The sequence below is a fragment of the Girardinichthys multiradiatus genome, chromosome 5 (genome assembly GCF_021462225.1).
Source record: "Girardinichthys multiradiatus isolate DD_20200921_A chromosome 5, DD_fGirMul_XY1, whole genome shotgun sequence".
Lineage (NCBI taxonomy): Eukaryota > Metazoa > Chordata > Actinopteri > Cyprinodontiformes > Goodeidae > Girardinichthys > Girardinichthys multiradiatus.
The window spans coordinates 30,078,366-30,102,667 of record NC_061798.1 but is presented as its reverse complement, the minus strand read 5'-3'; the positions used below and the strand labels follow the sequence as shown (position 1 = coordinate 30,102,667).

General features: G+C 40.3%; 2 protein-coding genes across 4 annotated transcripts; both read right to left on the bottom strand.

Moving 5' to 3' along the window:
- Positions 1–185: 185 nt before the first annotated feature.
- On the bottom strand, positions 186–14,199 carry dcaf15 (DDB1 and CUL4 associated factor 15). The gene is made up of 13 exons (XM_047364970.1): positions 14,049–14,199; positions 12,691–12,788; positions 11,354–11,492; positions 11,162–11,268; positions 10,930–11,075; positions 10,686–10,847; positions 7,930–8,529; positions 7,749–7,840; positions 7,325–7,447; positions 4,985–5,067; positions 4,762–4,866; positions 4,573–4,688; positions 186–780 (listed from the first exon to the last, which is right to left on the bottom strand). The coding sequence occupies exons 1-13, from the start codon at positions 14,142–14,144 to the stop codon at positions 725–727; spliced, it is 1,923 nt and encodes a 640-aa protein (XP_047220926.1). The 5' UTR covers positions 14,145–14,199; the 3' UTR covers positions 186–724.
- Positions 14,200–14,379: 180 nt separating this feature from the next.
- LOC124868179 (KH-type splicing regulatory protein) lies at positions 14,380–24,188 on the bottom strand. Of its 3 annotated transcripts, none has more exons than XM_047365071.1 (18): positions 23,930–24,188; positions 21,519–21,621; positions 21,389–21,442; positions 21,281–21,317; positions 21,108–21,166; positions 20,930–21,010; positions 20,788–20,845; positions 19,691–19,838; positions 19,477–19,575; positions 19,270–19,371; positions 19,050–19,152; positions 17,258–17,382; positions 16,864–17,154; positions 16,685–16,781; positions 16,503–16,577; positions 16,200–16,406; positions 15,455–15,639; positions 14,380–15,192 (listed from the first exon to the last, which is right to left on the bottom strand). In XM_047365071.1, the coding sequence occupies exons 1-18, from the start codon at positions 24,017–24,019 to the stop codon at positions 15,184–15,186; spliced, it is 1,923 nt and encodes a 640-aa protein (XP_047221027.1). In that variant the 5' UTR covers positions 24,020–24,188; the 3' UTR covers positions 14,380–15,183. The 3 variants fall into 3 exon arrangements, with proteins under 3 accessions (XP_047221027.1, XP_047221026.1, XP_047221025.1); XM_047365070.1 differs by having other exon boundaries at positions 16,503–16,588; positions 16,672–16,781; positions 20,939–21,010; positions 23,930–24,187; XM_047365069.1 differs by having other exon boundaries at positions 16,503–16,588; positions 16,672–16,781; positions 23,930–24,186.
- Positions 24,189–24,302: the final 114 nt, after the last annotated feature.

Below are 24,302 nucleotides of genomic sequence, written 5' to 3'. Positions count from 1 at the left end.
AGTAATTTCACATACATGAAAACATTTTTTAAAACAATTTTTTCCAAACTTGTTCCTAGATAAAGCACGTTCTGCCCAGATAAAGTAAACACACTGCTGTTTGACTTCCAGCTTTGCGAGGCTGGTAAATCAGTGTCCATGTGACATCATGTGATATGTTTTCTATAACAGACAGACTGACAACATTAAATTGAAACATTTTAATTTAACAAAATATTCCCAATGGGACACTCTTTTCTAGCCCAGTTAGCAAACAACATGATAATGACCATCGTAAAGAAAGGAAAACAGTACGGAGCGAGTTCTTGCTTAAAATACTGTGCGACTTTTACACAAACATTCACACACACTCATCCTAACACACAAACCTACATTGAATTATAAAAAAGGTAGTCAGTCACACATCAACAGCACACCTTCCCGTGTAAAAAAAAAAAAAAAAAAAAAAAAAAACAACATCTTTGTTCAATCCAGCTCTTGGTTTTGGTGCCTGTAATATTACAATAAAGATTTACAAAATAGCTATAAATCTATACTCAAGAGATCTGCAGCAGGCATGCTTTTGTTTTGTTTTAATGAGACTTTCAAACTAAAACCTCTGAAGTGGACAGTGCTGCTCTGCTCTGAGCTCTTCGCTGGAGATGAGGACGCATCTTCATGGTAACTGGTTTGGTTTCTGCAACTCTGACACTCGTGGACCACGTTGTTTCTTCTAAATTTCTCTTCATAATACAATGCAGATGCATCGGTCGCTGTCTGCCAACACTTGCACAGATGAGCCTGAGTGTGAGAAGTTGATCAAGGTTTCAGCACATTTTACAGAAAACAAACTGGACAGAAGGATGGATGGATGGACGGACTGGGGCATAAATTGATTGACAGAGGGAGAGTTGAATAAAAAGGTGACAACGACAACGAAAATTGTCGATGGAGGGACAGACAACAGTTTAACCCAGTAGGAAAAGCACACTGGTTAGAAAAACCTACTTTAGAAATTCAGTTATCTACAGTGGGAAAAAGAAGTATTTGATACACTGCCGATTTTGCAGGTTCTCACTTGCAAAGCATGTAGAAGTCTTTAATTCTTATCATAGGTAGTCTTTAACTGTAAGTGATGGAATTTAAAAAAAAATCCAAAAAATCACATTGTGTGATTTTTCAGTAATTAATTTGCACTTTATTGCATAACATAAGCTCACCTAACAACCAGTAAGAATCCCAGCTCTCCCAGGGATTTAGTTCTTTTTTAAGAAGCCACCCTGTTCTCCACTCATTACCTGTATTAACTGCATCTGTTTGTTATCTGTATAAAAGACACCTGTCCACACACTCAATCAAACAAACTCCAACCTCTCCATAATGGCCAAGATCAGAAATCTGTGTAAGAACATCAGGGATAAAATAATAGACCCACACACGGCTGGGATGGGCTACAGGAAAATAGCCAAGGACAATAACAGGAAAATGGAACAAGCTCAAGATGACCGTCAATCTCCCTCGATCTGGGGTTCCAAGCAACATCTCACCTCGTGGGGCATCAATGATCATGAGGAAGGTGAGGGATCAGCCCAGAACTACACGGCAGGACCTAGTCAATGACCTGAAGAGAGCTGGGACCACAGTCTCAAAGAAGACCATAGTAACACAAAAAATTAGCATATTGTGATAAAGTTCATTATTTTCCATAATGTCATGATGAAAATTTAACATTCATATATTTTAGATTCATTGCACACTAACTGAAATATTTCAGGTCTTTTATTGTCTTAATACGGATGATTTTGGCATACAGCTCATGAAAACCCAAAATTCCTATCTCACAATATTAGCATATCATTAAAAGGGTCTCTAAACGAGCTATGAATCTAATCATCTGAATCAACGAGTTAACTCTAAACACCTGCAAAAGATTCCTGAGGCCTTTAAAACTCCCAGCCTGGTTCATCACTCAAAACCCCAATCATGGGTAAGACTGCCGACCTGACTGCTGTCCAGAAGGCCACTATTGACACCCTCAAGCAAGAGGGTAAGACACAGAAAGACATTTCTGAACGAATAGGCTGTTCCCAGAGTGCTGTATCAAGGCACCTCAGTGGGAAGTCTGTGGGAAGGAAAAAGTGTGGCAGAAAACGCTGCACAACGAGAAGAGGTGACCGGACCCTGAGGAAGATTGTGGAGAAGGGCCGATTCCAGACCTTGGGGGACCTGCGGAAGCAGTGGACTGAGTCTGGAGTAGAAACATCCAGAGCCACCGTGCACAGGCGTGTGCAGGAAATGGGCTACAGGTGCCGCATTCCCCAGACCTGGGCTACAGAGGAGCAGCACTGGACTGTTGCTCAGTGGTCCAAAGTACTTTTTTCGGATGAAAGCAAATTCTGCATGTCATTCAGAAATCAAGGTGCCAGAGTCTGGAGGAAGACTGGGGAGAAGGAAATGCCAAAATGCCAGAAGTCCAGTGTCAAGTACCCACAGTCAGTGATGGTCTGGGGTGCCGTGTCAGCTGCTGGTGTTGGTCCACTGTGTTTTATCAAGGGCAGGGTCAATGCAGCTAGCTATCAGGATATTTTGGAGCACTTCATGCTTCCATCTGCTGAAAAGCTTTATGGAGATGAAGATTTCATTTTTCAGCACGACCTGGCACCTGCTCACAGTGCCGAAACCACTGGTAAATGGTTTACTGACCATGGTATCACTGTGCTCAATTGGCCTGCCAACTCTCCTGACCTGAACCCCATAGAGAATCTGTGGGATATTGTGAAGAGAACGTTGAGAGACTCAAGACCCAACACTCTGGATGAGCTAAAGGCCGCTATCGAAGCATCCTGGGCCTCCATAAGACCTCAGCAGTGCCACAGGCTGATTGCCTCCATGCCACGCCGCATTGAAGCAGTCATTTCTGCAAAAGGATTCCCGACCAAGTATTGAGTGCATAACTGTACATGATTATTTGAAGGTTGATGTTTGTTGTATTAAAAACACTTTTCTTTTATTGGTCGGATGAAATATGCTAATTTTGTGAGATGGGAATTTTGGGTTTTCATGAGCTGTATGCCAAAATCATCCGTATTAAGACAATAAAAGACCTGAAATATTTCAGTTAGTGTGCAATGAATCTAAAATATATGAATGTTAAATTTTCATCATTACATTATGGAAAATAATGAACTTTATCACAATATGCTAATATTTTGAGAAGGACCTGTATGCCGCCATGGATTAAAATCCTGCAGCGTATCAAGGTCCCCCTGCTCAAGCCAGTCCAGGCCTGTCTGACGTTTGCTAATGACCATCTGGATGATCCAGAGGAGTATTGGGAAAAGGTCATGTGGTCTGATGAGACAAAAGTAGAGCTTGGGACAAATGTCATTGGGACACACTGGGAAACATTTGATTCTAATAAAAGATCGGAAATGGCCCGATCTCCAAAGAACTACACCAACCAGGCCTCACATTACTACCTGTGGGTGGAGTGAATAGCACCAAGGATCTCTTAATCATTGTACCTGTTGGTGGGTGGGGTACATTTGTCAGTAAGTGAACATTTTCTTATCAGCGCAGATGCGTTAGAAAACCCCAAGAGAAATAAAGCAAGCTTAAAACTTATAGCGAGTTTGATGTGTCAGAGCATCTCCAATACTGCGTGTATGAAGTTTTATTTAGTCGCCTGGACATGTCAAGAGACGGCAGGATTAGGGACAGCAAAGACTCGCTGATGCACATGAGGAGCACCAGAGAGCTGCACGATATTAGAAAAACATTTCCAGCTACTGGAAAAAAGCTGCCTCAGCAACATGATTTTAATGCTGTCTTCTTTTGGCAGAAAAACTACTTAGCTGTACAGCAGCTCTTAATGAATTTACCAGGACATGTGACCCAATCCAACAGACAAGCTGATGTAGCTCACATTGCTGAAGATGTTAATGTTGGTTCTGATAGAAAGGTGTCAGACTGCACAGTGCATCGCAATTTGAGTATAGGGCAGCTTTACTGCAGACCAGTGAGGGTGGAGGTGAGATTTCTAGATGTTTTTGGCCTCTTTCAGCAGCATAATGCTCCCAGCAACAAAGCCAAATTGGTTCAGATAGAGTCTGAAGTGCTCGCTCCTTCAAATTCCCCAGATCTGAATCCATTTGAGCATCTGTGGGAAGTGGTGTACAAACAAATCAGATCGATGAGGGCCCCACATCACAACTTAAAGCCCTTCAAGGATCTGCTGCCAACATCTTTGTGCCAGAAAGCACAACACACCTCTGGTGGAGTCCAGGCCTCAGTGGCTCAGGGCTGTTTTGCCAGCAAAAGGGTGACCAACAAACTGTTAGGCAGGTGGTCATAATGTTATGCCTACAACCGGATTTATTAGAATGGTAGCACTAAGAGTCTGATCCGTTATTTAATGAGAACAGACAGAAAAAGCTTCCAACTGGTGAATTCCACCTGAATCCAGTTTCTTTTCTGACATAAAAACCAATCAGAGACTTTAAGACTTGCACATCAGTATTTTTATGCTCACCTGAGTTAATTTGACAGGACTGATGACGTGACACAGATCCGTGTGTGTGAACATATACTCACCTTTGTGCAGAGCTTCGTTGGTCATGCGGTTGATGTAGCGGGAGCTGCTCTCAGGGACCAGCCACTTCATCACCGTGTTCACGCAGGACTTTCTGTAGGAGCTCCACACGCTGCCACTAAGGGAGACAGACTGGGATCTTACTCAATGCTTTCCAGAGAACAGGCAGATCTTTGTGTGCGTTTGCTAACCTGGTCTGGCCCTTAACCTCTGTTAGGTCACCCACGCCCACAGTGCAACACACACCTGTGTTCAGGTCCCAGCTAACCTGCAGGTTAGAATGGTATGTGTTTGGCCTGAAAAACAAAACGGTCACAAAATGAGAACAAACAGAGACCAAGGGCGCAGAGCTAAAAAGGCCGAAGGTTTATCATTCAAAAGAAATCAAATGAGGAGGAGGAGGAGAAAGAGTACCTGCAGTGCTCCTCATCTGAGACAGAGAATGCCAACAACAGCAGACCAATGTTGATCATCACAGTGTTGGTCTCTGGGCACACCTGGTGAGCATCAAACCCTCTTTATGCATTTATTTACCAAATGATCTTTCTGCCGTGGTTTATTATCATGTAAAGTAAATCAGTCTCCTGAGTCCTCTACTGGAGGTCTTGCTCTACAGTAAACCAACTCATGCTTTATCGCTACAGCGAGTGGAGAAGAACAGAAACACAAACATCCGTTTCCTCTGGATCGGTTTCATGTTTTTATGGGTGTGTCGTGTCTCTTGACTTCACTGCTTCAACAGATTTCACAGGTTCTTCACACTCAGGCGTCCAGACTTCATACTCAAAATATCAGCTTTAAAAAAGTTGGTACAAACATGCAGTGTATGTGAAAAGTATACACACCCCTGCTAAAATAACAAGGTGTGAATAAGTGAGACCACATTAGAACATTTTGAAAACCTTCTATAAATAATGTGGCATTTATTAGAAGGAAAAAAAAATCATAAATAAAAAGTTGTGATAACCTGGTTCCATAAAAAAGCTATACTTGGTTGGAAAACCTTTTGGTTCAACTTCAGCTTTCAGTTCTCTTGGGTCGGAGTCCATGAGCATCCCATATCCTGACTTTGTTTTATTTCTACCTCACAAAATGTCACAATTGGATCATTTTTGAAGACCTTAACCAGGTTAGTTCTGCCCTCTGGCTAGGCCATAACAAAACATTACCTTTCCCCCCATGAAGTCATTCATAGGTATTGGGACATATGGGCTCGATGTGGTGCTGTAAAATAGTTACCTAATATTTAATATCTGAACTGACTAATATGGCAACTGTTCATAAATTGATCTACATTGACTAAAACCACAGGTCCATGTGAAGAAAAGCAGCCTCAGATCGTGGTGCTGCAACCACCACGTTTTGCTGTAGGTTTAGTGTTTCTTTTTTTATGTTCTGTGCTGCCTGTGCTACACGGTTTTAGCAGGTTTTAGCAAGGCTTGAATGTTTTGAAAAGGTTTTTGTCTCTAATTGCCACCCCTGGTCCAGTCACATGGAAATTAAAGCAGACTGTTGTCTGAAATTCCTGCAGCTTCTTCAATATTCCTGCCGGTCTCTCAGGAGCCTCTCTGACCAATTTCTATATTGTCTTTTAAATATTTTTGGAGAAACGTCCAGTTTTTGTAAGTATTTTGTTGCATATTTTCTTCTATTACTGCCAGCTGTGCTGTGTTATATAAATCAGGGCTGTATTATAGTAGAAAAACATGCAATGTGCAATAATGTTGATGTTACATAACAATATGACCTGGAATAAACAAAACCAAATAATCAGCGTTAATGTTTGTCTTCAGTGGGATTGTCACAAAAATAGATGCCTTATAATGAATAGTTTGTCCAGAAACTGGGAAAAAATTAAATGTATTATTTTCATCTTAACAAAGAAAGTTGCTTTGGATTGCTTCCTGGGTCTGCTTCTTGGGCAATGAAACAACTTAGTTATAGCTTCATAATGACCTTATAACCTTCCCACCTCTTAAATCTCTAAAACATTTTATGCTACAATAGACAACAGTAAACAATTACTGACAGTCTTATTGGATGCTACTTAACTAACTAACTAGCGAAGGTGGCTCAGGTCGTAAGGTTTGTACTGTAACTGTTGGGTTGCCGGTACGATCCCCCGATCCACCCGTCTCAGTCGTTGTGTCCTTGGGCAAGCTTTGGGGTCCTCGGACTTGATAAAACGCTGTGCGGGCCATTTACCATTTATTGCAGTCCAAGGAGTTCTTCCCTAAATGCATATTGCATACGCTGATATCACAATACCATAAATAAATTTGTGATTTTACTGTGCAGTCCCAATATAAATTATGCTGTGGAGCTCTTTGTACCTTCTCCTGACTGATACCTTAACACAATGAGATCAAAAAACCCAGCTAGGACAACTGAACTTTATTTCAGCTTAATCAGATTCAATATACTGATAGCAGGTGGCACCTCAAGAGGACTGAATGTTGAAATTAAATCAAACGACACTTCAGCAAAGCATTTTCAAGAAACCAGGTTATTGTTATTTACTGTGGTTATCTTGCCAACTATTTGCCAGAAGTCTGTAATCCCAGTACATGCAACTCAACTCTGCTGTCAAAGCGAAGCATTAAACCAAAGCTGCATTTATCATGTCTTTCTTTAACCTTCTACCACCATGATAATAAAAAATAGACTACTGGTAACTACTGAAATATTTCCCGACTTCTGATGATATTTTATGCTACACCATCTGGTGCCAAGTGTGTGTGGGTCTGCATTTACCTCTAGTATTACAACGTCATAATCGCTGAAGGAGCAGAACTGTGGAGCCCAGGCAGCATCGTTCCTGATAACTTCATTGATGAGATACTCGAAGTCCAGCGTCAACTGTTCTACACAAACACTCTACCACAGAAACAACAAGGCAGTTTAAACACAAAAGCTGGATATATGGCAAACACATTTCTATGACCATATTCACCTACTGAAGCACCATGAAAACCCCATACAGTACTTGCACTGCCTAACATAGACTCTGGTATGAGACAGCTGGATATGTTTGGGTCGGTGTAAACATTTCCACCCGAGGACACTGAGGACGTTTTTCTTGCAGAAACTGTCAAAAACTGATTTTACCTCGAGATGGTCGTCATCTTATGGTTGATAAGTATATCCTCTAACATAACATAATGACACACACACACACCTGTCTATTATGTGGCCCAGTGACCAGCTGCAGGTTTCTTCCTTTTAGATCTGTGACAGTGAAAGGCAGCTGGACTTTATCATCGTCATAACCTGGAATAACGAACCAGGACAAATAATTAGTTTGGACTGTATGGATTGAAAATTTCAGCACTGAACTGGATAGAAACATTAACACTCACCTCCAGCACCTCCTGGATTTTGCTCTTCTGCCCCCTGCTGTTGGAGGCGGTAGTGCAGACGTGAGTAGTTGACATATCCAGGTTCGCTAGGGGCAGGATTCTGGCAGGAAGACAGTGCTGAAGTTGATGGAAGTGATGATGGAGAAGAGGCAGGAGACATCCCAAAATTAGGGCTTCCACATGACGATGATGCCTGCTGTGAACTAGTCCGTCTATCCTCCGCTTTCCTGTCTTTACAACCCTCCTCCACTCTTGAGGTGTCTACATTAATCCCTTTATCTTCTGGTTTATGCACTGCCTCCTTTTCATCACCATCAGCTGTTCTCCTCTCCCCTTGGCGCTCACTCTCCATGCCCGCTCCTCCTCCTCCTCCCTGGGCTCGCCTGAAAAGATCGGCTGCAAACTCCCGAGCTCTCATGGCTGCTTGTGAATGGCTTGGCGACGAGGGAATTGGAGGGGGTCTGCAAGGAAAATGACGATTTTCTGGAGATTCCTGGGGTAATGATGAAGCATCCAGTGATGCTGAGGAAAGAGGTGCGGTTTGAGTTGACTGGGCAGCTCCCTTTGTGTAAAGGATCTGTGATGATTGACCGTGCTTTTCTGAAAAGAAAGCAAACAAAGATTAGAAAAAACCTCACCAATGACACATCAGAATCATCTTTATTGTCAAGTTTGTGCACACAAACAAGGAATTTGACTCCGGTACAGTTTGCACTCAGTGAAGATCTTTTTCTTTTCTTTCCCAATATAAATAAATGGAAATAAAATATATCTTTACATGACTAGAACAAAGCACTGTTTAAAGCAGACACTGACACAAATACTAACTAATCATGATAAAAATACAGCATCCATACCCCTTTAAAGTTTTCACATTGTTTCATGTTACAACCATAAACATGTTTTTTGGGGGGAGATTATGTGATAAATCAACCCAAAGTAGATCATCTTGAAGTAGATGCACACATATATATATATATTTTTTTTTTAACTAAAATCTGAAAAGTTTCACATGCAATTTGCACCCTCAATTATAGCTGCTGAACAGCTCCAGCTCAGTCAATTTGAAACAGATCATCTGGAAACTCAACTGGATTTAACTCTGGACTTTGACTGGGCCATACCAACACAAGAATATTCTTTGTTCGAAACCAAAGGTTCCAAACTCCAGTACTCAAGAATCAGTGTCATGCATGTTTAAGGCATTCCTCTGGTTTAGCACAACTAAATCAATGTCCATTTGGAGAGAAGCGGTGCGTCCTGTCAATAAATGTGCATCAATGGTCCTTTAAAACACGTTAAACGCATCGAGCAGAAGTACACTAAGCCAGAACAGAATACTGCACTCAAGCCTTGGACAGTTTTACTAGAGGGGTTGACATTTCTGGATATAGCAGATTGAAAAGCATTGCTAGGCACCCTGCCATGATGCGCCGGTGTGGGGGGTTCTGTAAAAGATAATAGAGACAAACTTTTTCCAACATGTCTGACGCTCCAGAGTGCAGTTCCTCACGTTTTTCTGGAAACATTGAATTTTGCATGCACACTACCAGACAAAGGTTTGGACACACCTATGTCATTCAATGGCGTTTCTCCATGCTTATTACCTCCTACATTATAAATACATACAGAAGACATCAAAACTATAAAGCAAACTATATGGAACTATGTGGCAAACAAAAAATTGTGAAATATCTCAAACCATCTTTTATATTGTAGATTCTTCCAGATAGCCCCTCTTTGCTTTGATCACTGCTTTGCACTCGTTATTCTCTGGATGAGCTTCACGAGGTCGTCACCTGAAATGGTTTTCTAGCAGTCTTGAAGGAGTTCCCAGAGATAGATATAAAAATAAAGACAAGCCACTGAATGACAAGGTGTGTCTAAACGTTTGACTGGCAGTGTATGAATACCATGTTTTTAATCAAAGCACCTTCTTCCATGTTTGTCTTTGTTCCCTACATGGTTTGTGGCAAACTGCAAACAAGACTACTTATGGCTCACTTTTTTACAATAACTTTCTTTTTGTTACTTCCACTAAAAGGTCGGTTTTGTGGAATGAACTACTAACAGGTGCTTTTCGACATATTCTCCCATATGAGCTGTGGATATGTGCAGTTCAGTTAAATTTGAGCTCTGGGCTGCTTCTCTGATTAATGCTCTCATTGTCTGGTCCGTCACGTTAGGTTAATGGTCATGTCTTGAAAGGTGTGAAGTTGTACCGTACTCTTTCCATGACTTGAACAGTGCCTCCAGTCAGACAATATCGTTTTATAAACTAACCCTGCTTTAATCTTCTCCGAAGCCATATTTCTGACCTGTCTGCTGTGTTCCCAGGACTTCATGAAGCTCTTTGTTCCCTAATGTTCTTTATCAAACCTCTGAGGTCTTCACAACACAACTGGATTTAGACTAAATAGATTAAATTACACACAGTGGACTTTATTTACCAGTTAGGTAGCTTGATACATAGTTTTCAAAATGTGAAAACTAAGATCATTGCATACAGTCTGTGTTTGTAATGTGACAAAATGTGAAAGAGTTATAGGAGTATGAATACTTTTGCATGGCACTGTACATTTGGACCTAAGATGAGATACAAGGGAAAACACCTCACTGCAGTAACGCAGAGCAGATTTCTCTAGCAGCCAGGATCAAATTTATACAGATTAATAATCCTCCAGTCAATAACAGCAGCATATTTACGTAAATTCAGTCTTTGTGAATGCCTGTGAACTCTTGTGTTTGGCCACTACCTGGGCAGAGCGAGATGCCGCAGGCCACCAGAGAGTAACTCGTGTTTAATAGGATGACCTGGTCCTTCTTCAGCTGGAAAGCTGGCTGAAAAGTGGGGAATGGGTACACCACCTGGTACCTGCTATTGAGCACATATCCATGTTCAAGACACTCGCCACTTCCTATGGAGGACAAAGGAATTATTTCGGCTGGGAGAACGAGACAACGAGATTAGGAGCAAGCTGTATCCGTACGGAGGTTCACCTGTTCGTATGGTCGAGGCTGAAGGAACTGGACAGCACTTTGAGCAACGTTGGGGCGGAGGCATGGAAGCTATGGTGATGTAGATATCCCTGTTATTCTCATCACTCATCATCAGGTTCATCAACACAGAACTTGAACTGCGTGTACTGAGCAGAAAAAGGGAGCAAAAAAACCTATTACCTGAACATTGTATTAACAGTATTTTAGATTAAGTGTCAGCAATATTTCTTACTTGAAACCAAAGATGACTATTTTGGAGTGGTCATTTGGCCATTCACACACAGTAAGGTACAGATCACTGTAAATTTCCTCTCCTGCAAATAGTCGCACATGATGGACCTAAAGAAAACAACGGAGAAGATGATCATTAAAAGGCTGGCCAACCAAAACACAAGCAGAAGCACTTGTATTTCCTTTCATGTACCTGTTTGAGTCTACTGTGCAGGTTGAACTCCCACCAGTAAAGATGGTAGGTGTAAAAGGAGAAATCATCGTCTTCTCCACAGTCACTGGTGTAAGACAGAACGTAGCGGCCACATTTGGTGAAACCAAGGAAGATGTGTCTGGAACCAGAAGGTGAAGTACTGATGTAATACACAACTTAGTTTGAACTGTGTAGTTAGAAGTAAGTTACATCCATTTGCAACACTTCAGCACTACAGAGATTTACATTTTATTCAAAAAATCCCAGGTGGAAACTTATTCATACTGTTATCAATAATCAATGAATAATCTTCATTGACTTTTTTGCATGTTTACGATTGTATTTTGATGATTTATCTCTGATAATCAGCTGCAGGTTTTTGAGGTTGGAAGATCTCCTTGCCATCACCCTAATCTGTAGCTCTCTCCAAAGGTTCCCAATTAGATTCAACTCAGGTCTCTGGCTGGACCGCTCTATAATGTTAATATTAGTTTAAACCAAAGATCTGCCCTGGGTATAAATAACTGTATCAGGTACGACATGTTAAAACTGTAATGCAAATTTTAATAGGAAAATAATGGTGTTTCTATAATAAGTTGTATTTATTTGTATACAGGACAGTGAGTAGAACTCCACTTTCACACTTAAGAAAAAGAAAGCAGCTCCTCCAAATCTGAAATAGGCATAGGTTGGTATGAGATTCTCACAATATGATTGCCTTGAGTTTATAATCCACAGCATCACAATACTTACAATATATGTAATAAAAAATGCTATGATTTAAGAGAGCAAAACAACTAATAGTGCTACTGCTAAAACAGGCAGCATAAGTTATAATATAATAAGATTCGATTTTTATGTTAATTTGATGCCAAATTTAGCATCAGTCTGCAAATATTTACTGAGCAGAATATGATCCTTTTCTGTCTTTTTAGTTTCTACAGATTTTAGTATAACAAGCTGATACTAGTTGGGCTGCCTGCTCCTGTAGCCGTCAGTTTAACGGGCATGCCGCTCATAGAAGACCAACTCGAGCTTCAATACAGCCTTAGCCCAATAAGAGTGACATTTATATGACTAAATGCATTTGTCCTGTTAGAGAAATAGCTGTAATATTTGTTGTTTAGCTGAAAGCCAACAGGGGAATGTGGCTAAGTGATTCTTTGCATATAGATCAGATAACCTAGCTTGGATCATTCAGGTTGATACGATAGTTTTGTGCTTCCATTTCATATACAAACCAGCAACTATGTTCATGCGAGGTCTGTGAGGATCTCTATTTTGATCTAAGACAAATGTGCAGACAAGATTTTAAAAATCCTTTAAGAAACACAGACCCGGCTCTGAGAAACTCCTCGCTGACGATGTTCTTCAATGGGACACAAACCCGAGGTGGCAGCTTCCTGAACCGGTGCTGAGAAAACTGTCCAGACAGCTGTAAAACGAAAGAAAATGGTTGCAACTAAACAATAACTGGGTGGCTTTCTACAGCTGAATCCTGATAAATTAGAAAGTCATCCAAAACATTATTTATTTCAGTAATTAATTGTGTGCAATTGTTCGGCAATGTAGCTAACCACATCATTTTATGCATATGTTGTAACATACAAATAAAATACAGTAAAAAATACAACTTCCCTAATAACTGTGCAAATGGTTTGTTTCAAGTGTTTACTTCTGTTAAATTTGGATGATTATGGCTTACAGACAACTGAAACCGTAAACTTAAAATTAATCAACAACTGAGTATTATATAAGACAAAGAAAAAAAAAGTATATTATTGGGAAATTGAGTGGAAGGAAAAAGGTGGCAAAGCTCCACAGCCTTTAGAGCACTGTCCTCTGCTAGTGTTGGTCCACTGCATTTTATTAAGTCCAAGATAGCACAGATGTCTTTCGAGGAATTTTAGAGGAGGACTAAGAACAACAACTCATGTGAAAGTAGCTCTGAACGAGTTTCGAGTGCATATACTCTACAGTACATTGACATACTTTTCAGAAGGCTGACATTTCTGAATTGTCACTTTTATTGGACTTATGTAGTGTTCTAGTGTTGTGCGAAATTCCGTTCCCTTTAAATAATCTGTTCCCCTTTTCTGTGACCACCGTGTGCTTGCCTCCCTAGTCTGCTGTCCACTAGCCCCGCAGGACTCAAACCTACACCTAAAGAGCTCTACGATGGGACTATTTAGAGAAAAGCATGCAGCGCCCTCACACCGGTGCTGTGTGACCAGGGGAACACACCGGTTTTATTACCTGCAGGCCAAAACCATCATAATTAACACAAATAAACGCCTCAAGTATATCACTGTGTGCAAAATGTTAGCCAAAACTATAGCCGACTGGTAGTATCTGACAATGTCCGATTAAAGCTCAAAAAGAGAAGAGTTCGTCTCTTACGCTGTGATTGACCAATTGTCATCGGGTAATTTAATTATAAAAATAGACTGAACTTATTAGCAAGTCAACCCGAAGAGCAAATATTGCGAAAACACCACGAACATATTCGGTTCATTGTTTGTAGCATTAGCCTGATTAGCCACCTGCCACTAGTTAGTCGTTTCTTGGTTAGCTGCTGAGCTAGTTAGCGCATAGCTAATAGCTACATCGGTCCTCAAAAATGGGACGCCTTAACTAAACTGTCTTCGTTTCTTGACTATGTTTCCAGTCTTAGGTCAAAACTATAAATACTCGCCTTCCCGCGCACTAGCAGCTTTACGACATGGTCCTTGTGCTTTCTTTGCGTTTTCTGTTTGCTATCGTCCTTTTCAGATTTCGAGCTGGGCGCCATAGCCTTCTCAGCCGTTGTTCCCCGTTGAAACAAGATGCGTCCCGATTGGTCCTCACGCTGCAACACTGTGCTCCTATTGGCTGATAGACACGTCCATCAAAACCCAAAGGGCTGAGCTAGATAGACAACTCTAAAGTAGTTGGCTCAGAGATCTGCTTATTCCGCTAATTTCACTATAAGAAACAATGAGGAATCCCTTTAATTGTGTATTAATTGACTCAGACCAACACAGTAGTATAATATGAATGGTTTTATTGAAGTCTTTAAAAACAAACTGTAAAAAAATAACGTTAAAAAAAAGCACATGCACAAACAACCTAATGGAAGAAAATGTTTCAAAAGTAAAGCTGAGAATGAAATGGAGGGCAGTCAAACACAAAAATAGATGCTCACGCAAGTCTGCAATTATGACAATTGTTGACCAATCACTGCCAACCTGCGTTCAGTTTTTGTAGCATTCAGTAGCAATAAAGGTATTATAGGCATTCAATACCCTCTAGAACAAAAAAATAGGGAATATTATTTAAAAAATCATCACAGCAGGAAGATTTACACCTGCAAATTAAACACTTGTGAAATGTTTAAAAAAAAAAGGACATAAGAAAACAACTGCAATTATCTTTCAAAGATAATTTGTGAATATATTCAAAATACTGGAGACAGATATATGTACCCTCTGAAAACTGAAGGGAAATACTAAATGTGAATCTGTACTGAGACGCTGTCGTGGTATCTAGCAAGCAGAATTGCTCATTTCACATTTTCGTTAAAATAACCAAAAATTTTTTTTTTACTGGAATTACAACATGAGGCAGGGTCAGGTAAATGGTAAACCGAACAGGAAAGGTTTTTAGTGCTTTGTTCAATTTATGGGCACAATGTGCTCCCTTTTTTAAATTCATAAAAAATAAAAAGGTATGTTATATGGATAATGTAATGAAGGATAAGCAAACCTTGGCCATGTCTTATTAAAGCCAAATAAGGGAAAAAATAAACATCCTGAGATCCAATACATCCGTCCAACAGATCAACCATGAGTTTACTGGGGCTGAAAAGAGAGAACAGACAACGTGGTTTCATTTTAATATGCATTAAATACATTGTTGATGCTTTACAAAATGTAGCCATCAACAGCTATTAAGTGCTGAACATATGTTCCAAAAAAGTTAAATTTGAGTAAGATTTAGAAATGTACCTACATTTCCTCCCATAATATGTAAAAACAAAATACAGAGTAACAATCCTATTCAATAAGTCTCAATTTTTAACCATTTCAAGTGACAAATTCGGACTGATTACGTGTGCGTTACCTGCTGTCCCGGCTGTGGACCACCTGCCTGTCCGTAGTAGGCGGCCTGCTGTCTGTAGTACTCAGCCCAGGCTGCACTATAGTCCTGCTGGCCACCACCGTCAGCTCCACCTGGTGCTGCAGCTGCCGCTGTGGGGGTGGCTGTTGCTGTGGCTGGAGCAGCTGCTGCCCCTCCAGCTGGCTGAGCTGGAAAAAGACAGCCATCAATAGGTCATATTGATAAGATCTGTTTGGAGCTCACCATTTCATTTTGTAGAATACGAGAACAAATAATCAACAGAATTAATTAGTGATGCACCAATTTTATTAAATTTCAATGTCAAGACTGAAAATTGTCAGTTATTGCCATTTATATAATTATATCAACAAACAGTTGATGCCCTTTGTGTTGCATTTAGCAGAAAAACTAGACAGCGTTAGGGATGTATGCTCTGATGCTGGCTTGATACTGACTTCCAGTTTTCTTTGAGGTCTATCAAGCTGATTCTGATTTTTTTTCATAGGGACAATAACACAAGAAAAACAAATGTGCTGCAGGTTGTTTGATGGAGATAATTCCCTACATTGTGAGTTGTAGGGAATTAATGTGTCATGAAGCAAAACCAATCAGCATTTGACCTGCCGCTCACCAATCAGAGCCGCTGAAGAGAAAACTAGTGGACTGATTGGTAGATCTCTGACTGCAAAATTCCATTTCAAAGCTCAGTGAAATACAGTCAGACTTTGTGTCATCGGACCCAACTTACTCATGCCCATCTTCTTATAATATTCCTCCCAAGCTTTCGTATAGTCCGGCTGGCCCCCACTAGTCTGTGCTGCTTGGCCCTGGTCTCCTGCCGCTGCTGCTGCAGGTGCACCTGGTGCCTGGGCTGCCATGGCGCCCGCTGGCTGCTGCCCATAATACTGAGCATAGTAAGCCGCCCATGCTGCATTTGGGTCTGCTGCGGACTTGTCTGATAAGGAGAAAAAAAACCAAAAAAAGCACCAAGAAATAAATAATGTTCCTAAACCACAGAAGAAGAGAATGTGGGTGAATACAAGACACTTACTGGGGTCATGTGAATTTGGAGCTTGCCACTGTTGGTAAGGATTTCCCCAACTTTGAGAACAATACTGAGGACCACCAGGAGCTCCACTACAAAGTTAAACAGGACCGTATAAAAACGTTAAATCCATGAATAAATGTAAAAACTAACAACGACAGCATGTTATACTTACTGCGGAGCTCCACCAGGAGGTCCTGCATTATAAGGATTTGGATTATAAGGACCCATTGGCCCACCTGGACCTCCAGGACCAGGACCACCACCTACTGGACATAATGGACCCTGGGAAAACCAGATGAAAACCATTCAGGCATCGATTGAGAAATTGAGAGATTTTTCAGCAACTAGTATTTCTAAAATTTACCTCAATCTTTTCTTCAATAAGCTGTTTTGCATGGTCAATCTGCTGTGGGGAGCCTCTGATGATAAATAGTTTGTAGTTTGGGTCACCATTCGGGGGCATTTGACGAGAAATCTCCACAAATGCCCCAGTTTGTTGGTTGATGGACTTGATGTTCTCTCCTCCTCTGCCAATGACGAGTCCACATTTGTGTGCAGGAATGGTGAAGGTCATCTCTTCTCCTGGAGGACCCCAGTTGCCCTGACCTCCACCACGACCTCGACCTCCCGGTGGCATACCAGGACCTGGAGGGCCCTGTAAGAGAAACGCCATATTTCAGTATTTGTAGTGGTATTTGTTCCCTCACTCATTATTGTGGAAATAAACATCAGAAATGCATAGCTTTCTTCTTACTTACCCCCTGCCCGCCTTCTTCTCGGGCACGGATACTCTGCAGCAGGTCAGTAATGATCGAAGCAGCATGCTGACACTGGTCTGGGGGGCCCGTAATGTGGGCAATCTTTTCAGGTCCTGTACCATCATCTGTTATATATAAAAAAGGTACAGTATTATTATCTTGTTTTAACAGAGCGTCAAAATTAAACAAATAAAGCAGGACACGAAAGATAAGAGAGCAAGTATCTTCTGCAAGTCTGAAGGAATGAAAAACAAAAACTGTTCCTTTCAAACAGAAACTCGATGGGGGGAAAAAAACTGAAGCCCAGAGTTGGAGCAGAGAGAGCAACAGCGTTTCAGTGAGAAACAGCTGGATCTCCACCATAAAAGTAATCTCTCCATCATCGTAAATGAGATTTAGCACCAGGTGTAAAAAGCTGGCTGTCATGAGGACCTGTTGCGCAGCCTGTGGTGCTTTAGAGCAGAGGTCATTAACTGGCGGACCGCGGTCCGGAGCTGGACCCAGAAGCTGTCCCATCCGGACCCATACCTACAGAAAATCCCTGAAAGAGCAGTTTGAAAGAAGTGACCCTCTCTCTTTCTGGCTTCAAATGGTCCCTGAAACAACCTTCTCAGGTCTAAAGAAAGTAGCCATATACATCCTGACCATGTTTGGCTCCGCACACAACTGTGAAGCAACTTTTTCTGCAATGAACATTATCAAAACTAAATGCCGTTCAAGACTCACTAATGAACACCTCCATATGTGCATGAGAATGGCTTTGACTCCATTCAAGCCTAGGTTTAAAGTTCTAGCAGGGGAAGCTCATGCTCAGTTTTCTCACTGAGCAAAAAAGTGGGAAACTCAACACAAAAGATGAAGAAAATAAGCTTCTAAAGTTGTTGAAATTTCTTATCTGTAAATCTGTTGAGATTGTTGATGTAACACAAAAAGGGAAAATGCCAGCTCTTTGTTTTAGTTTTTTTCATATTCTGAATTCAACACTTAAAATGAAGTTATCATGTCATTAATATTGTCTTATTTGCAGATGTAGCTCAAATTTATTTAGCTAATGAAAGAAAATTACACATATGGGCAGTTATACATATGTTGAGTTCCATGATATGTCACAATATAACAATAAATACTGAAAACATTCTATGAGTTGAAGTGAATTGAGTGTAAGGTATTGATCATATACACATGATGAGACAGCTACAAGGATACTTAAATATATATTATATTGAACAGTTAAATTATATAATCTTCCGGACCCTTTCTTAAACAAATTTTCTCTAACTGGACCTTTTCAAGTTTTAGTTGAATACTCCTGCTGTAGAGGATGCAGAAATTAATCTAACCGCTGTATAATTTTCCATCTCGTTGACAGCAGCCCAGTGATTTGGCAATGTTATGAAAAGACCTGGTTTTATTAGCATGTTCTAGAAATATGATCATGTGTCTAATGCCTCGTTATTTCAGTTTTTGTTACCAACTAAGATGGTATGAACCAAACTACATATTCAAATCATTTTTTTGTGTATATAAATAATATCCAGCTGTACACCAAAACTGTCTAAATGATGTGTCTAATCCTAAACTGCCTCATCTGAACTAGTGGTTTATCTGCTGCTATTGAACTGAAATAAACTACGGATTGTGAACCGTTCCAATCATAATCCTCAGAAAGCAGTAAAACAACAGATATGTAAAGGAAATTATGATTTTTGTCCCGATACCAAACCAGTTTTCATCACCTGGTAAAACCACCTTAGACCTCAGCACCGTGACATCTGACCAGTGTTTCCTTTACCTGGTTTAAACTGTATCTTCACTCCAGCATCACTCTGGATCTTCTTTATCATCTCCCCACTGCGACCGATCACAACTCCCACAGACTGTCGGGGTACAGCTATCTGTAGGATTCCAACATATCTGATCACAACTCAAAAACTAGCTCTGAAGTATTAAAACTCTAAAAAATATTCAGCTTTTATAACTGTGTTTTTAAAACTTTAACTGGAATTACTTACATCAATGCCACCACCTCCCATCCTTGATCCATATTCATTCCTATCTCCAAAACCAGAATGGTCCCGTTCTCGTAGAATCTCATTAACCATCTCCTTTGCTTGCTGCAAAAGGAACATGCAGACATTTAAAAGAGGAGGTTGAAACGAAAGGGGGCCCAGGACATGTCACGCTCAACTGAACCATTCTTGTCTGCGTCCAAACAGTACCTGTACTTTGTAAGGGTCTCCGATGATGCGTAAGGGTTTGTCTATGTTGGGCGGTTGTGACCCATCTTGGACAAGAATCATTTTAACTCCAGCTCGCTCCTAGAAATTTACCAGAGGAACATGTCGCACCAATTTAAAAAACAAAAGAGCTGGACACTTTAACAAGCATATGATCCTATAAATCTTCATTCAAAGCAGATCACAGAATTCTCACCTGGAGTTGTTTGATCGTCTCTCCTCCTTTACCAATAATAAGGCCAGCCTTTCCTGCAGGGATGATGATCTCTTGCATAGAACCGGACTGACCGTTGCTCGACTCGTGACCTCTGGACACGATGTCATCAAGAAAAGCCTTGGCCCTCCTGCAAGGAAAATTCAAATGACAAAAAGGTGAGAAGGCTGAACTGGCATGAAGGACATGAGTGATGTCTCATCTGATCCTGATTAGTTTCAGGCCGTGATAGTTTCTCTACTAGAAAAGAGGTTTATGTTTTAAAACCAAGGAAATGCACCATGAATCTAGCTGAGTTTATTCTCAAATTAAACAGCTATGACATCAACACACAACAAAGTCTGAACATTTTTCCCAAACTTGGTTAATATTTATAACGAGAAACTTTCATAAAGTGTCCTGACTATTTAAGGTGTAGCTCTGCTCAGTGCCTGACCATGATTGTTCTTCACAAAGATCACTTAAAACAAACTGCTTTGTTGAACAGGCTTGAGCTGAGCACAACCTGTAAAACTTGGATCTGCTCCGGACACAAGATGGGTAACAGGAAGAACAGTTACAACATTTATGTCATGCCAAGGTTTTTAGTAACACTTTGATGACCAAAAGTAATTGGACCCTGACAGTCTTACAAACTGACAATCTGTTTTAACACACACAAGAGAAGCAAATCAATAGGCAAGGCATCATGTTAGCTACACCGCCTGCGCAGCAATTTGTGTGGTTGTATTTTGCACAACTAATTGATTAAATCTAACAGATTGTTTGCATATGAATAACTCACAAAACTGTAAAATAGGTTGTGCACAATATTTTGTTGTTGTAAATCTGAATTTTTCCAAACAATCTACTTCTTTTTTGTTGTCTCATAAAAAAATTTAAAAAACATTCACAGTTAGAGGGGGACTGTATTGGGTGCTGCAGCTTCCTGTCCATTTATATCAAGCTGTCTGGTGGAGCTGAAACAAGACGTATTACAGTTTCTAACCCAAAGGACTAGGTTAAAAAACTAGCACATTGCTTTGGAAACCAAGAATGTGTGATTTTTATATAAAGCAAGAATGTCCCAACAGACTTACTGTATTGCCTCTGGTGATCCCGTCAGGGAAATATTTCGTTCTGGAAGACCAACGCCGTCTGTGAATTAATTAGACAACATGTATAAGTCTGTTTCATGTAAAACGTATCATACGGTGGTAGTGTAAAATAGAAGTGACTCACGCAGCTCACCGTGAGCAATTTGGACCTTGCAGCCAGAGTCATGCTGGATTTTGTTGATCTGTTCTCCTCCCCGTCCAATGACTGAAACAACAAGAAAGATGTTTTGAATTAAATTTGAACAAATGCAACATAAAACCTTATTATTTATTGTTGAAGTGAAATGTGTCCATGTACTCACTGAGGCCAACCATGCTGTCAGGCACCTTGTACTCTTCTGTAATAGTGGATGGCCTGACACTGGAGATACAGGACATAAAAACAATGACTTTACCATCATCTCAACCATTGCAACCAAGATCAAAGCGTTTATGCAAAACAAGTACAGAGAAGAGAGAAAAAAAAAAAACACACCTTTGTTGGGACAGAGCAGCTAACTGAGCTCCAATAGCTGTAAGAGTAAGGAAACTGGTGAGTGCGAGTAATTGGAAAGTGAGTGAAGCAACAGTGTCTTTAACTTACACATTGCTGAATCTCTTTCATTCTGTGATGCCATCTTCTTGGCATCAGGCTCATCTACAACAACAAATACATAAATAAACAAAAACATTGAGTATTCCTAACAGACCGAGACTTGTTTTTGATATCCTACCTCCTTCTTCAAGGGATCGTTTCTGTCCAGTAAATGGATAACTTTCAGCTCCTCCGTTGTTTGTCACTGAGGGCGCAGGTTCTCCACCAATTTTAGCTGCAATCTAGAGAGCAGAGGGTGATGGTTACCATCAGAGGTATCAGCGAAATGTTTTATTTTTTTTAAAAGGACAATAATAATTAAAGCCCAAACTGATTGCAGTTAGAAAGACTAGTTGATACTTAGGACTAGGCATGGGCCAGTTACCGGTACCAAGGTTCTTAACAGGAATAGTTTCAAAATGCCCAACATTTCCATCATACTGGATGTACTTCTTGGAGTATTTTTAATGAGATGCCAGAGAAGATGTCGTAGTGACCAAAGTTTCTCTGGCTCTATAGAGAGTAATTTAACCCTCTCATAAATGTTGCTGGGCACAGCTGGAAAAAAAAAAAAAAAAAAATCAACAGTTTCCTCTTGCATACAGAACAGGCAAATTTGGTTGTTTGGAAAAAAACTACAGGAGCGCCACCCAACACAAGGTAACCCAAAACAGCCTTGTTATGTTACACAAGGACCTTGATGTTGTTGTTTTGGTAATATGCAATGCTGTTTCTGTCCCAAACACGTTTCAGAGCTAAGGCCCAAAGGTTCCCGTTTAGTTTTATTCTAGAAGGTTTCCACTGAAAAACGCTTCTGCCCTGCAACCCTGCTTCTAAGTACACAAAGAGCATATGTAAAAAATAAATAAATAAATAAATAAATATATATATATATATATATATATATTTATATATATCTGCAGCTCCTTCAGCGTTACATTCTGCCTCTTGACAGTCTCCCTGTTCAGGCATATCTTTACCTGATTAATCATTAACTTACAGAAAGCTCCCTTCTGCTCATTAGTTTTGAGCTATGGCAAGAAATATAACATAAAACGTTAATCTCATCATTAGAAAGTTAATGTTTTGCATGCATCTCACTTCAATATTAATTTAACAGGTTAAGAATTTTACCTAAAAACTGCTTATTTTTTTAAAGACACAGTCTGAACAAAAGCTGACATAATTTTCAGAAATCATGCCAATCATGCCAACAGGCCCTTCTGATTGACCATTAAAGAAGATATGATGATGCACTGTGTACTGTTGAAGAAATCACCAAAAGCATAAAGCTTTGGCTGCACAATGTCCTCATCGCTTTATCAGTGTGCGCAATATTCATATCACATAGGACTGTTAGGAGAGCAATAATTGTTGGTTAATATATTCCAAGTGAAATGAACTAGCTTTTTCCACGCCAATATAATATTTAGCCATGGCAGTTTCATACTGGACACAAATTACATTGTTTAAATTGCTAAAGGTCACAGAGAGATGGAAGCACAGATGAGGGGAAAGAATAGGCATATATCACAACCGATGTCGTCATCGCAATATTGTCTATTATCGTGCAGCCCAACAGAGAACCTGAAGAGGAGGGTTGATGGATACATTTGTATGAACCACATCAATGTTTACAAAGTCAGGGAATCTGGTTTCCTTCTTGTTCAACAGCTGAATCTGAGGTACATACTTCATTATGAAATGTCAACATCTCTAGCATGTGCTTTGATGTCTCCTGATTTGTTGCACAAGTTAATGTTTCTTCTTTTATCTAAACAGCTGCAAATTTGTCTATTTATTAGATTTGTTCCAACTCGGACAATAAATAATGTCACTGGTTATGCTGTTTTGATTACAAGTAGCCTTTTAGAAAGTATTACGACGAAAACTCTTAACGATAAATGAAATGGTATTCTTTAACACACGATTATTCTCTATAAAAGGGTATTTGCTAAACAAATTAGACAAAGAAGACTAATCAACTGCTAAATAACGTCTTTTAAGTCTTGTGCTCTGGGTTTAAATCCTTCAAGTCTGTTCAGGGTTTTATCTTCTTATATTAAGATACAGGCCTTTTAAAAAAAACAAAATGCGCCTGGTGGCGAGATAAGACACGTTTCCGACATGCGTCTCATCGTTGCCTTACAAATAAAATGTTTAAAAAAAAACAGCTGTTTTCGGTCATTACATTAATCTTCCCAGATGATCTGTGGGTAATATTCAATCTAGAACTCAAATATAACCGCCGATAGTTAAATAGCTTTAAAATTGGGTTTCATGTGGGATGCTAACAGAGCTTCACGATGAGCTTTTAAAGTAACTAGTTAACCTAGCTATTTACCTTGTTTTTACTTCAAATAATGAAAACTATCAAATGAAAAAGATCACCGTATTTGTGTGAACTACATGCTTACATTGCCTGGCTGTCTATTATCTTACTTATAACGACGAATTAAAAATAATTAAGAGTAGCTAATGAATGGCACGGAGAAGCTAACGTCAGCTAAGCTAGCAGCTAGCTAGCTTCCTCCGCTTCAGTTGGCTGACCTGTCTGGCTCGTTGAACGGCGTCTGCAAAAGCGTCGTTTTTCACTCCAGCGCCAACACCGTTAGAGGAAACTCCGCCGTAATCCGACATGCTGCTCTGGAGGAACAAACGGCGGCAGAACTGGCGAGGCTTTGTCCCGGGTCAAAACTGCGCAGAAGCGGGAAGGTTACCAGGACCGGACTGGGGGAGACCGCAGCACGCCGGTAAAAAAAAAACAAAAAAAAACACTTCTTTCTTACAGTACTTCCTGCTGCGGAGGGTTTTCTTCCGAAGTCTTTTAACTGGTTCGATTCACCCGACCCAGGTCCAAATATCGCCACCTTCTGGCTGGACAATGAACCTTCTAGGCAACTTCAGTCAGTCCGGTGAATAG

What these genes read in the sequence shown, in the direction of transcription:
- LOC124868179 (XM_047365069.1), bottom strand. Translation starts at nt 24,019, where the DNA reads ATGTCGGATTACGGCGGAGTTTCCTCTAACGGTGTTGGCGCTGGAGTG. An exon ending in GAAGATACAGTTTAAACCAG is followed by an intron (nt 17,383 to 19,049) that starts GTAAAGGAAACA and finishes TATATATAACAG; the next exon opens with ATGATGGTACAGGACCTGAA. An exon ending in CCTCCTGGTGGAGCTCCGCA is followed by an intron (nt 16,589 to 16,671) that starts GTAAGTATAACA and finishes TTAACTTTGTAG; the next exon opens with TGGAGCTCCTGGTGGTCCTC.
- dcaf15 (XM_047364970.1), bottom strand. Translation starts at nt 14,144, where the DNA reads ATGGCGCCCAGCTCGAAATCTGAAAAGGACGATAGCAAACAGAAAACG. An exon ending in ATGACGTTGTAATACTAGAG is followed by an intron (nt 5,068 to 7,324) that starts GTAAATGCAGAC and finishes GATGCTCACCAG; the next exon opens with GTGTGCCCAGAGACCAACAC. An exon ending in GAGGTTAAGGGCCAGACCAG is followed by an intron (nt 4,689 to 4,761) that starts GTTAGCAAACGC and finishes TGTCTCCCTTAG; the next exon opens with TGGCAGCGTGTGGAGCTCCT.